Source organism: Lathyrus oleraceus, chromosome 2 (assembly GCF_024323335.1).
Source record: "Lathyrus oleraceus cultivar Zhongwan6 chromosome 2, CAAS_Psat_ZW6_1.0, whole genome shotgun sequence".
NCBI lineage: Eukaryota > Viridiplantae > Streptophyta > Magnoliopsida > Fabales > Fabaceae > Lathyrus > Lathyrus oleraceus.
The window spans coordinates 16464023-16478459 of NC_066580.1; the positions used below are offsets into that span (position 1 = coordinate 16464023).

A 14437-nucleotide genomic window follows, 5' to 3' on the forward strand; every position below is an offset into this window, starting at 1 on the left:
ATGATGGCCATTATGGTTTGGTTTAATTTTGCAGGGCCACCAAAATTCCTGTGATCTAAAATAATGCATGCAAAAGTAGAAGCCACTGGTTTTGAAGCAGGGCTTACGCTCACAATATCATCACGTCGGCGAGAAGGTTGCAGCATTATTTTTTCCAACTCTTGGGACAGACGGGTTATGTGAAATGAAAGTGATCTGACCATGTCACAATAAGAAGCATAAGGCATCCTCTGCTTGTCACACTCCTTATTATTAGCCTCAGAAACATCCACAGACCCCGACTGATTCAACTGATTACTGGAACCCAACCGCCTGTTTGAAGAACCAATAGAATTCGTTTGGTGTGAAGAACCAGTGGCACGGCCCAAATCTCGATAGAGGTTAATAAGATCAAAAAACTGTGATTCTATTCCCCAGCCTGATGTCCTCCGTCTGAATAATGGATCAAGAATCTGCCTGAAATAATTGAACCTTTGATCTTCAGTTTCGTTTGCATCAGCTTCAGCCGGTTGTGAATCAGTTAAAGAACTAGCAACATCATCCTCTATCTCACGCTTTGTATTTTCAAGTAGAGAGATTTGCCACAAAATTTCACGGTAGACATGACCAATGTTTTCAAGAACATCCTTGCTGCCATTTCCAAATTCTGTAAGCAAAGCAGTCATCCAGCGGCTGTCTTATCATCTTCTGTTGTGACGACGAATTCATGAATGAACATGAGGTAAGAGCAAGTTATTTTTAAGGTTTCTCTTCTATGATTACTATATTGGATGCTTAAAACTTACTGTAAACATCCAACAGCCTTTGAAGGAGAACTAAAAGCAACCATCCAGAAATTTTCTGAAGTAGTGAAAGCTGCAGGTGAGCCTCTTGTACGGCTTAAAGAAGCAGAAGAAGGCGTCATTACTGCACAGGTGCTTATGTCATCCTCTCCCTTTTCTCGCAATTTTAATTGAACCATCAATCATCATCACCATGGCATTGACATTATCGCATGTTTCTTCTAAAACAAAGCATTCGTGTCTTCTATTATCATTCCAGGTAGTAGCTTTCATTCAATGTTAGCCATCAATATGAATTGGATGATATGTAACCGTAAACAGGACTTTGATGATTTTTGTTGTTTTATCACATGTAACAGTACCTGAAGCATCAATTACCAGTGTCTTTCTTATTCAAAAGCAAAAAGCAAGCTGTTAATATTGCTGTTTTTTAATTTGCAGAATTATGCAATGGATGTCGAACGGGAATCTGCAAAGTCGTTAAGCATGTCCTGTGCGTCGGTTTCCATTCTCAGCTTTGAGAGAGCAAAAGCTTGTAGGTAGAATGAAGTTGGCTAATCAGGTATGCATACCTGCACCTGCATTGCGTCTCTTAATGCAAGTTTCGCCTGTTCGCTCATCAAGTAAGAGAAGGCTCTCCTTGCAAAGACGGTTGCGGAGGGAACAGACATCATAACCACCGACTTGGAATAATACTCAATTGTATTCTTGAAATCCTTGTCTCTAAATGCAATATCGCCGAACTTTTTTGTGTTTAAGATGTTTTGCACTTGCTGTGTCCATTCTTGAAATGAAAACTCGTTTTCGGCACCTTCTTCATTGTTATAACCCCCTTTTTTTTTACAATATATCATGAATAGCAGTAAGATCCATCCTAGCACAAACCTTTCCAAGAGGAGAAAGCATAGTTGGTAGCGGTAGCACTGCCGCTGTTTTAGTAAGGCCCCTTAACACATGAGATGCCACTTCTTTCTACTTTTGAAGAGGTGTAACGGCAGTGAGAAGAAACTTAGTATCAGGTCTTTCTCTGGCCTCAAACTGAAGACATTTTTGACGCAAGCTCAACTAACTTTGTAGCATCATCATTTGCATATTGCCCCTCTAAGGATGAGTCCACCAACAACAACACATTTTCCCTCTAATTAAGTCCAATGCATGGCTTGGGGAAATATGCTTGGTTATAAAAAGAATGGATTTTTTTAAATAATCCAAAACCAAATTAAATATCAATTTAAATAATAATAACAAATCAGTAAAAACCAAATTAAAATCAAATTAATTCATAATTTGTTAAAATTACTTCGATATCAATTCTAACATTTGTTAAAATCAATTAGAGTAAAAATAACAATTAAAATTAAATTGAAATTTGGAATTAAGTTTAATTTGAAATTACAACCAAATTGGAAAAATAAAAAACAAATGATTGAAATCCATTTATAATCAACATACACCATGATCAAGAAGCTAGACAATGTCTATCAAAAAAATGGATTTGGGAATGAATGTATGCGAGTGAATTTTAGGCCAAGTGCCAAATAAAAAAATCAGGGTCAAAATCGGGGTATGACAGTTGCCCCTATTTAAGTATCTTCAACTAGAGAATATGAAGCAGGACACTCTTCATATGATCATAGTGGGAGATGATTAAATACTAAGAAGACCCGGATTTTGATCCTGAATCCCTATGACAATGTTGTGATATGATATGATATGCCATGATATGCCATGATATGCATGGATATGCATGGATGCATGATTTTTCTTTTTTTTTTATTTTTTTTTATTTTTATTTTTATTTTTATTTATTTTTATTTTTTTTTTATCTGCTAGGGATATGATGGACCCTTAACAGGAGATGCTACTAGACAGACCAAAACTGTGGGGAATGCTGATGATCCACAGGGGGACAGACAAACGGTAAGAAACAACTTGCTGGGAAAACAGTCCTGCTGGCGAATCAGACACACACTGGGGAGTATTCAAAGTGAGATTTGATAAACGGCACTTAGAATACAACCGAATAAAGAAAAAGATGCTATGACAGGTTCATATAAGACCTGACAACGCTGGGGAACAATCAAGGAGAAAACTCTTCAGAACAGGTTCATGTATGACCTGACACCGGAATAAGGGTTCAACAAACAGGTTCATACATGACCTGAATGGTATTGAACAAAGAATCTTCAGAGCAGGTTCAAGTACGACCTGACCCCGGAACAAAAAGGTTCAATGACAGGTTCATACATGACCTGAATAGGATTGAACAAAGAATCTTCAGAGCAGGTTCAAGCATGACCGGACCCCGGAATAAAAAGGTTCAATGACAGGTTCGCACATGACCTGAATAGGATTGAACAAAGAATCTTCAGAGTAGGTTCAAGCATGACCGGACCCCGGAATAAAAAGGTTCAATGACAGGTTCATATAAGACCTGAATAGGATTGAACAAAGAATCTTCAGAGCAGGTTCAAGCATGACCGGACCCCGGAATAAAAGGGTTCAATGACAGGTTCATATAAGACCTGAATAGGATTGAACAAAGAATCTTCAGAGCAGGTTCAAGGATGACCTGACCCCGGAATAAAAAGGTTCAATGACAGGTTCATATAAGACCTGAATAGGATTGAACAAAGAATCTTCAGAGCAGGTTCAAGCATGACCGGACCCCGGAATAAAAAGGTTCAATGACAGGTTCGCACATGACCTGAATAGGATTGAACAAAGAATCTTCAGAGTAGGTTCAAGCATGACCGGACCCCGGAATAAAAAGGTTCAATGACAGGTTCATATAAGACCTGAATAGGATTGAACAAAAATTGGAAAAACTCTTCAGTACAAATTCATGACCTGATACCGGAATAGCAACAAATGGACTCTGACCGTAAGAAATGGACTACAACCACCCTTTAACGGATTTTGCCAACAACAATTGGACTTGAAAATGACCGGGAAAACCGGATGTTGGTTTAGGGATACCAAAGACAAGCTGGAATTAGAGGTCAAAGGATCTAGGATCGACAACAAGACCTGGGTCAATGCAAAATGAGCACGAAGTACATTTCGGCTATGCATGATTTGAATTTCCTTTTATGCATGATATATGAATGATCATGATTATAAGAATGCTGACACTGGGCAGATTAGGAGTTTGTAAAGGCTTTTTATGGAAGCTCATGATTCCTCAACACCGAGAACTCAAACAAATATTTTATGATAGATGTTGTCAAATGAGGATTCTATCCAGCTTGATAGCCACAACTTAGCCAATGGATCCTTTTGGAGGATTAATGAATCGTGCTAGCATAATTTTCGGGCACCCGTCTTGAACTCAATAGTTGTTGACATATGGCAGAATTCGTTTGAGCAGTTTGAAAGCACAAAGAAGGAGGTTTTGCCCCAGTTTGTGGCTCACCTTGCCCCAGTTTTGTTGGGTCTTTGGAAATGTTCACCTTGAAAAGGGGTTTGGAAACAACTTTCCATGAGACTACCTCGAGATGGCTTACCCCAAGTGTTTGAAACTTGCAATGGTCTGAACTTGACTAACCAAATGTTGGAATGGTAGACTCTTGATTGATTTTCCTTGGATAGTTGGACTCATTGAGCTCTGAGGTGGCTTGCCCCGGACTAAGTCTTGAAGCAAATTACTCTTGGCTAACTGAACCATGGAGTGATTGGACTTACTGAGCTCTGAGGTGGCTTGCCCCGGTCTGATTCTTGAAGCAGATTACTCTTGCCTCGATGACCCTTAGAGTGGTTAGCTCGAATTAACTGATGCTCAAAATGATTTGCCCCCGAATAGACTTCTTTCACTCCATCTAGTTCCTCAACTGTGTACTGAATTTCTTTGATGCTGAGCGTTGACTCGCAAATAAGATTGTGCATTCAAAAATGGTAATTTTAATTCAATGCTTATGCAAAAATTTGAAACCAAAATTTATTGATATGAACGGGTGAAATACAGTGAACGAGTCGTTGATAAGAACACAAATGGTGATCAACTCATTCACAGTATGCAAGTTGGTGCCATCAAATGATTAACAAAAATCGTTTGGAGTCAAGTTAACACAACCTTGTTATAGTATGCTTTCAAAATAAACCTTGCCTCAATTAGGTCTTTTGAGGGTTGTAATGTGGTCTGGTTCGCGGTTTCTTGAAACAAAAGGATATAAGGCTCAAAATTTATTTTTACCCACCCCTTCTTCTTGATGATCTCCAGTTCCTATATTCAGTTAATTCAATACACGCATTCGACTTCCAAGAGGGTTCGAAGGTGTGATGAGGATTCAAGACGAATTTTCTTGAAATGGCAGTCACCTTATTATTTTTTTTTGTTGAGGGTTTTGGTGACCTCTTTTTGTTTTTCTTTGTCCCTTATTTTTCCTGGACTGCTTCTTTGAAGCTTTTGGTCCATCGGGATGCCCTGACTTTTGCCTAAGTCATTTCGTGGTATTTGATTTAGCGGGCTTTTATTTTTATTTTTTTAAAGGTATTGACTGCCACATTATTGGTGGATAAGGATCAACCAACACTAATTTTAGCTTTTCTTAGCTTCTTCGACACTTCAACATGTGCGCGAAGGATAACATGTGGTTGAACCTAATTGGAGGGTGTACATATGGACGATTTTTTTGAAAGATCGACTGCATGATCAAACTATCTGAACATAACTACCCTGCCCCAGGTTAAGATTGAGGGTTTTAGATCCGAAATAAACACCAACTTCTATGCTCAAAGTGGCTGTCTAGGGATTAACTCCTTATAACTTCAGTGTTTGGGGATTTGAAACAATGCCTTACATCATCGACAAGGTTTTACTCAAAAGCATACCATAACAATTTCAGGTGTTTCGTTTTCATCATCCTCCCTCCAATCTTTGTTAACACAACAGTTTGATAAACAAAAGTGAATGAGAGGAGTATTTTTGTTTTTTAACATAAATGAAAAACGAGTGAATACGAATGGATTAATTCAAAAGATGCATAAACATTTCATTAATCTTACCAATTCAAATAAAACAACAATGTTTAAAAGCAAATAACAACCAACATGCAAAGAAACTACAAAAGAAATGTTGAAACAACCAAATGATTGCCAGCTTTAGGGAATTGATTTCTTCAAACTTGAAGATTTGGATCAACCAGCTTTTTGACATGATGATCTTCAAATTCTTTTCTTTCAATCTCATCGTCGAACGCAACCCTCTTGGATCCACTACTCACTTCTCGTTTTCTTTCATTGGTATGGGTCATAACATTAGAAATCCAAGGCGGTATCTCAATGCCCTTACCAGGAAACAATGATAGCTCATTAGCCACATCCCTGACATCTTCCTTGTGGAAGAAAACCTTGAGGGGTTTCAAGGGTCCTTTCCCTTTATCATTACCTGGCCCAGAAATCAAGGTATATGTACTTGAGCCTTCCTCCTTGAGTGTTAGTGACCCTATGTCAATCAATCTTTGCAGCTTGAGTTTAAAACTCATACATTCCTCGATGGAGTGCCCCATTGTTCCAGTATGGTATTCGCACTTGATCTTCGGGTGATCTTCTTCAAAGACTAAGTTCTTCTTGTTAATCAGTTCTCGTACCAAATATTTTAGCGCACAGCAAGAATCTAGGTCATGTCCCAATGCCCCTTTATGGAATTCACACGTTGCATTTGGATTGTACCATGGTAGGTCTGGTGACACAGGCGTGAGAGCTCGAGGGGTCACCAAAGCATTCTGGATCAGTAGCGGGTAGAGCTTGCTATATGGTACCGGAATCGAGTCATTGTGATCCTTGTTCCTCTTGTTCTGGTTCTGATTTTTATTCTGAACTTGGCTTTGGTAACTTTGAGGAGGAATAGCCAGAGGATGTTGCTGATGACGTCTTGAGGGAGGTCCATATACTGGTAAATGAGGAGTTGCCACATAGAATTTCCCTTGACTTGGGGTGACACCAGATGGATGCGGGGTAGTAGCTCTCTTTGTTGCGGCAGCGTATATTGGGTGACCCTCTTTTCTCAACAAGACTTGTAGGGTTTCCAAGACCCATCTCATTTGGCTCTTCAAAAGATTAAGTTCCCCCTTCAGTGCTTCTTGGCCTTGCCTTAGCTCGTCCATCATCTCCTGAGACATGGTTCTTTGTTCTAAACGCGTGTTGAGAATCACTTTGCTTCACGGACAAAAGATGGATGAGTTTTTTGGGTATTTTGTCTGGAAAATGACATGCATTATGATGCGATGCAAATGCAATGAATGAATGCAATGCAAGCCATGCATATTTGTGTGTTTTCTTCAATACACGGGTTCAAAAGTCTGAGGTACTGATAAATTTGATTGCTTTTCCAAAACGGGGTTCTCACCGGGTATGATCTAGGGCTTTGTTACAAAGGATCCCCAGAGTCATTGATTCACAAGACTGTTTGACGCTTACGGGAAATACTTCCCGGTCGTCAACTCCATCAAGGGAATCTACTCTGGGTGAGGTTCTCGTACCGACCCTTACGAAGTATACACCTCGCGAGTCCGTACTACACAACCATCGACTGGGTTCTAGACAGGGTACTCAGAGTCATGGATTCAAAAGACTGTTTGACGCTTACGGAAAATACTTTCCGGTCATCAACTCCATCTAGGGAATCTATTCTGAGCGAGGTTCTCGTATCGATCCTTACGAGGCATTCACCTCGGGAATCCATACTACGTAACCATCATTTCTAGTTGGCCAAAGGTTTAATGTTCTAAAAGGTCCTTAGAGTCATGGACCCCTTTGAAACATCGGCGCTTACGAGGCATACGCCTCGGGCGACAACATTTGCAAAAGAATCTACTCTAAGTGAGGTTCTCGTACTGACCCTTACGAAGTATTCACCTCGGGAGTCCGTACTACTCAACCATCGTCCTATCTTATGTTTTTTCACTCTAGACTCGGGTGTAGAGTCTTTCCCACATGGTTTGCAATCAAATACCCAAGTATCAACAATCACAATAGAACCAATATTCAACAGATATATCAATATAATAATAAAGATAATAACAAACAATAAATAAGGAAAAGCCACACAATTAAACAAACAAAGGCACACAAACGTCCTAACTAGGCTTGACTCGCTTAGGGATGGACAGTTATCCCCAGCAGAGTCGCCATCTGTCGCACCTCGAAAAAAATGGGGATACGACTTCAAAGCGAAGCGCGATCGCACGCTCGCAATGATGGACTGAACAGAGTCGCCACCGAACTTTATTTATTCCTAAAAAGGAAAGGGGAAATATCGATAAAACCCAAGACAAAAGAAAGGATAAGATATGGTCATCGCAACCAATATCAGGGTTCGGGAGTCGATTACGCAAGGGGAAGGTATTAGCACCCCTCACGTCCGTTGTACTCAACGGGAACCATTAGGTCAGTTGTGTGCGTTAATGTTAGTTTGAAATGTTAGGCTTTTCATTTTATTAGGTGGGAAAGAAAGAGTAAAAGAGAGGAAAATGTTTTTGGATTTTTTAACGAAGGACTAAACCTAAGTTTTTTATTAGTGGGCCTGACAAGATTTACAAATCCTGCTCCTACGTATCTCAAAAGAGAAATCAAGGCTTACGTAGTTCTGGGTAGAAAAATGTTTGTTTGTTGGTCGATTCTTTAGCGAAAGCTATATTGTATTAATCGACAAAAACATCGTTTTACCCAAAACAGATGAGGAGTGGACGCGTACCACACATCGAACGGATTTATAAATCTACATTCGGAAAAACGTCATTTATCTCTACTCAACAATCGTGGCCGAAACATTGTTTTGTATCACTTAAGACAATATATCTTTCATTTATGAAAAGTTTTCTGATTAGTCGCACGGCGGCGAGAAAGAGTTTGATTGGTTTCTTGGTGATTGTTTTGATGATGGCCATTATGGTTTGGTTTAATTTTGCAGGGCCACCAAAATTCCTGTGATCTAAAATAATGCATGCAAAAGTAGAAGCCACTGGTTTTGAAGCAGGGCTTACGCTCACAATATCATCACGTCGGCGAGAAGGTTGCAGCATTATTTTTTCCAACTCTTGGGACAGACGGGTTATGTGAAATGAAAGTGATCTGACCATGTCACAATAAGAAGCATAAGGCATCCTCTGCTTGTCACACTCCTTATTATTAGCCTCAGAAACATCCACAGACCCCGACTGATTCAACTGATTACTGGAACCCAACCGCCTGTTTGAAGAACCAATAGAATTCGTTTGGTGTGAAGAACCAGTGGCACGGCCCAAATCTCGATAGAGGTTAATAAGATCAAAAAACTGTGATTCTATTCCCCAGCCTGATGTCCTCCGTCTGAATAATGGATCAAGAATCTGCCTGAAATAATTGAACCTTTGATCTTCAGTTTCGTTTGCATCAGCTTCAGCCGGTTGTGAATCAGTTAAAGAACTAGCAACATCATCCTCTATCTCACGCTTTGTATTTTCAAGTAGAGAGATTTGCCACAAAATTTCACGGTAGACATGACCAATGTTTTCAAGAACATCCTTGCTGCCATTTCCAAATTCTGTAAGCAAAGCAGTCATCCAGCGGCTGTCTTATCATCTTCTGTTGTGACGACGAATTCATGAATGAACATGAGGTAAGAGCAAGTTATTTTTAAGGTTTCTCTTCTATGATTACTATATTGGATGCTTAAAACTTACTGTAAACATCCAACAGCCTTTGAAGGAGAACTAAAAGCAACCATCCAGAAATTTTCTGAAGTAGTGAAAGCTGCAGGTGAGCCTCTTGTACGGCTTAAAGAAGCAGAAGAAGGCGTCATTACTGCACAGGTGCTTATGTCATCCTCTCCCTTTTCTCGCAATTTTAATTGAACCATCAATCATCATCACCATGGCATTGACATTATCGCATGTTTCTTCTAAAACAAAGCATTCGTGTCTTCTATTATCATTCCAGGTAGTAGCTTTCATTCAATGTTAGCCATCAATATGAATTGGATGATATGTAACCGTAAACAGGACTTTGATGATTTTTGTTGTTTTATCACATGTAACAGTACCTGAAGCATCAATTACCAGTGTCTTTCTTATTCAAAAGCAAAAAGCAAGCTGTTAATATTGCTGTTTTTTAATTTGCAGAATTATGCAATGGATGTCGAACGGGAATCTGCAAAGTCGTTAAGCATGTCCTGTGCGTCGGTTTCCATTCTCAGCTTTGAGAGAGCAAAAGCTTGTAGGTAGAATGAAGTTGGCCAATCAGGTATGCATACCTGCACCTGCATTGCGTCTCTTAATGCAAGTTCCGCCTGTTCGCTCATCAAGTAAGAGAAGGCTCTCCTTGCAAAGACGGTTGCGGAGGGAACAGACATCATAACCACCGACTTGGAATAATACTCAATTGTATTCTTGAAATCCTTGTCTCTAAATGCAATATCGCCGAACTTTTTTGTGTTTAAGATGTTTTGCACTTGCTGTGTCCATTCTTGAAATGAAAACTCGTTTTCGGCACCTTCTTCATTGTTATAACCCCCTTTTTTTTTACAATATATCATGAATAGCAGTAAGATCCATCCTAGCACAAACCTTTCCAAGAGGAGAAAGCATAGTTGGTAGCGGTAGCACTGCCGCTGTTTTAGTAAGGCCCCTTAACACATGAGATGCCACTTCTTTCTACTTTTGAAGAGGTGTAACGGCAGTGAGAAGAAACTTAGTATCAGGTCTTTCTCTGGCCTCAAACTGAAGACATTTTTGACGCAAGCTCAACTAACTTTGTAGCATCATCATTTGCATATTGCCCCTCTAAGGATGAGTCCACCAACAACAACACATTTTTCCCTCTAATTAAGTCCAATGCATGGCTTGGGGAAATATGCTTGGTTATAAAAAGAATGGATTTTTTTAAATAATCCAAAACCAAATTAAATATCAATTTAAATAATAATAACAAATCAGTAAAAACCAAATTAAAATCAAATTAATTCATAATTTGTTAAAATTACTTCGATATCAATTCTAACATTTGTTAAAATCAATTAGAGTAAAAATAACAATTAAAATTAAATTGAAATTTGGAATTAAGTTTAATTTGAAATTACAACCAAATTGGAAAAATAAAAAACAAATGATTGAAATCCATTTATAATCAACATACACCATGATCAAGAAGCTAGACAATGTCTATCAAAAAAATGGATTTGGGAATGAATGTATGCGGGTGAATTTTAGGCCAAGTGCCAAATAAAAAAATCAGGGTCAAAATCGGGGTATGACAATAATATTAATAGAATCATCAAATAAAATGTGACATTTGAATTTGGCAAAAGAGAAGTTGTAATCATACCTTAGAGAACTTTAAATTGGAATCTATTTGTAACGATTGCGGAGATCACCACTAGACCAACTAATAATAATTTTTTCCGTTTAAAGCATATCTTGAAGAAGAAACATGAAGATCATGAAATGGTGAAAGTGAAAAGAAATAACATGAGTACAAATAATTTGATTAATAGTATAATAATGTCAAGATATTCAATGTTTCTTTTGCATCAGTTGGTAGTAATGATTTTGCAATCACTACTAACACACAACATGATGAAACTTAATTGAGAGCAACTACTTAAAATAGAGTTCAACAAGCTTCTTCAAAGTGTCAAAAACACTTGTGAGTGGATCAAATGCAATATTGCCCTTCAGTTCAAGATCAGGAAACTGGTTTGTTAGTGCTTGTTGCATCCCTGGCATCGACATCATCGCCGTCAGTTGATTATTGGACATTGCTTCGCAATCTTGAGGTGTATCTTTAATTTTGCTTGGATCATATCCATAATTTGCTAGTTCAGCTTTGTATTTCTCTATAAATTCAGTTCCTGGATTAGGTGTTCTTGAGTATATCTGTGATATTGATCAATCGGAAACGAATTCCAGTTGTGAGTATATTACTAATGAAATAGCGATATAGACAAGAACACGACACTGACACATTGACACAGTTAAACAGCACTAACATGTGTTAGACTTTTACATACCTGAACAAAACCTGTGTCCTTAGCTCCAGATACGAGAGCGAAATTGTCATAATCAGTAGCAATCACATCATAAGGCAACTTAGGAATGAACGGCAACGTGGGAAATCGGAGATAACATTTTTCTCTGATCATCTCTTGCATTTCAAGCTGTGATTCATTTTTCTTCAAATCTTCTAGTGAAAGACATTGAACCCTTCCTCTAATGCCGGTTATATATCCATTAGGACTCCCATGAACACAGAAGGTATCAACTTGGATCGCCGGTGCTTCTCGATCAAATGTATACACACCCTGAAATGTCGTTTATATACCGAAATTATAATCATGAACCATATGAATGGCAAAAAAAAAATGGAATTTTACATATTTTAGCATTGACCTGCCTGAGTGCAATGACAGTCTTCTTGGCCTTGTCCGGCGAAACCGCGTTTGAGCGAAGCAACTTCGAACCATCTTCCTGAATATCTGACAGGGTCAAAATTATTGGCTGACATACCTCTCATCATCATTAGATTTTCACCGGAATCTTTCTCAAATGGTGAGCTAACTGCATTATCATCCACACTGGCAATCTGGCATAGATTTTGTTGATGAGAAGATAGATCTGCTGCTACACACTGTTGATGAAAATAAGATGGTAAGAATTTAAAACATCTTATACTAGATTTCTTGTTAATCAAAAACTTTATATAGGGACCCATTTAATGTCAGAGCACGACTTTGTATGGACTGACCCAACACAGAGATTGTTAGTACCTAGCTCGGAACAATAACTAATAATGGATTCATTATAAACTAAAATAACTAGTGAATTTTCCACTATCCAATTTCCATGTGATTTTGTAACCATAGAAAATGATTAACCACTAAGCACCACTAAAATGAACTGTGAAATAGCAACATTGTTGAGTTATGGAATACAATACAAACCTGATTTACTGGAGAGATAAATATCAAAGAAGCAGCAAGGCCAGACAAGACATGGTTACTCAGAATCTTGCTTGGTAGATTCAGTGAACACTTCACTGATGTTTTTCTTCCCGACACTCTCCTGCATTCATTTGAAACAAAATTACAACAATAATTGATGGTAGAAATGAAAAAGAGAGAGTTGGGTTTGTTACCTATGAATGGGAGGACATGAAGTAGAGTGAAGCAGTTGAGGTGATGATGATCTTAGGAAAATCTCTACCATGACTTTGCTTTATCAATTCTGTACTGTTACACATTGTGAAGATCTTTCTATTCTTCTAGTTTCCATCACAAAAGATCTTCTTGAAACATCATCATCTTCCAACTGTCCCATCCATGAAACCGGGCCTGTCTCAATGCTCTCACAATTTTGTTTCTCAAAAGACAATGCTACCTACACCTCCCTGTTTTGCTATCCATATCCCTCTCTTTTTTTTAACTCTTCAAATAAGTTTTATAGCAAATCATTTGTTAAAGGTTATAGACATGCCTTTGTATGAATGAAATAAAGATAAAATAAATATATTTATAAGAATCAAATATTTGTATTAAATTAAGTTTTTAGCTTTTATAAATATATTATTTTATATATTTAGTCCCTCTATAAAATGTCACTTTTATCTTTTTTTTTAATGTCAAAATTAAATTTGTTGGTAAAAGTATATTTGAAGGACTATTACTATTATTTAAAGAAATTAAAAAAAAAACTATTATTATAAGAACAGAAATTTATTTAACACGAATTTATTTAGAAGGGGAATTGTGAAAAAGAATTAGTGCGTATATAGGTATTAGGCAATACTAATCTTTGTTGAATCATGTTTTGTATGCTTGGGCTTTCAAGGCCCAAGTTATCACTTACTCTTGGGAATTTTATGGTATTATTTATGGGAATTGTTCTTCCCACCACCGTAAAAAGATTAAAATATCTTCGGCGTCTGGAGATACATCTTTGTATGCACAAAATATCGATTTAGAGATGTATCTCTGTAACATCTCTTAGCTCATTAGTCTGTGAGATTTTTTGAGATGCATCTCCAAAATATGTTTTGTTAGTTCAAATCAGAAATAGGCAGAAACAATGGTAGAATGTAAAACCAATGTAAATTAACAATAAAATAAACATTACATAGATAAACATTACATAAATTTAACATTATATGTTATTAAAAACATGTGGTTCATGACATTGCAACATTCTTATAATATCTTCAATTAATCTTTGAATCATCACATCCACTTCAATCGGATCATTTGTTGAGTAACGACAAAAGATACTCGATATAACCTTCATATCATCATTCGTCTGGTGAAACGTATCTTTCTTTTGTTGTCAATCGAGGGTGAATGTTACTCGAGCTTGACGACTCTGTGATTTTTTTTTGATATCGCAAGAGATTATTTAGTTTGTTTTTCAGATCGACGAGAAGTATTTCCTCGCATATCCAAAATTGAAGTGGAGATCTTGCGTCATGTAAATACACAAATGCAAGATGAGGATATGTAATCATTCTGGTTTGTATAAATAAAATAAAATGAGAGATCATATTTATAGAAGTTTTAGAGCAATAAGGACCTTAAAAACATGATCATATTTGCATGAAAGACTTTGGAGATACATATCTGGATCCGGATATGCATCTCCGAATGATCACCTGTGGTTTTTTTTAATAATTAGAAGCTGTGTCCAGAGATGCAT

The 14437-nt window shown here is 37.6% G+C and overlaps 1 protein-coding gene and 2 pseudogenes across 1 annotated transcript; all 3 read right to left on the reverse strand.

The window, feature by feature from the left end:
* Positions 1-1225: 1225 nt before the first annotated feature.
* LOC127121661 (serine/threonine-protein kinase BSK2-like) lies at positions 1226-9561 on the reverse strand (annotated as a pseudogene).
* A 321-nt stretch (positions 9562-9882) lies between these two features.
* Positions 9883-10897, reverse strand: LOC127121662 (serine/threonine-protein kinase BSK2-like; annotated as a pseudogene).
* Positions 10898-11225: 328 nt separating this feature from the next.
* Positions 11226-13058, reverse strand: LOC127117714 (chloroplastic lipocalin). Its single transcript, XM_051047809.1, has 5 exons — positions 12891-13058; positions 12697-12817; positions 12150-12383; positions 11767-12057; positions 11226-11632 (listed from the first exon to the last, which is right to left on the reverse strand). Exons 1-5 carry the CDS (start codon positions 12959-12961, stop codon positions 11354-11356), a joined length of 996 nt encoding a protein of 331 aa, XP_050903766.1. The 5' UTR covers positions 12962-13058; the 3' UTR covers positions 11226-11353.
* Between the last annotated feature and the right edge of the window lie 1379 nt (positions 13059-14437).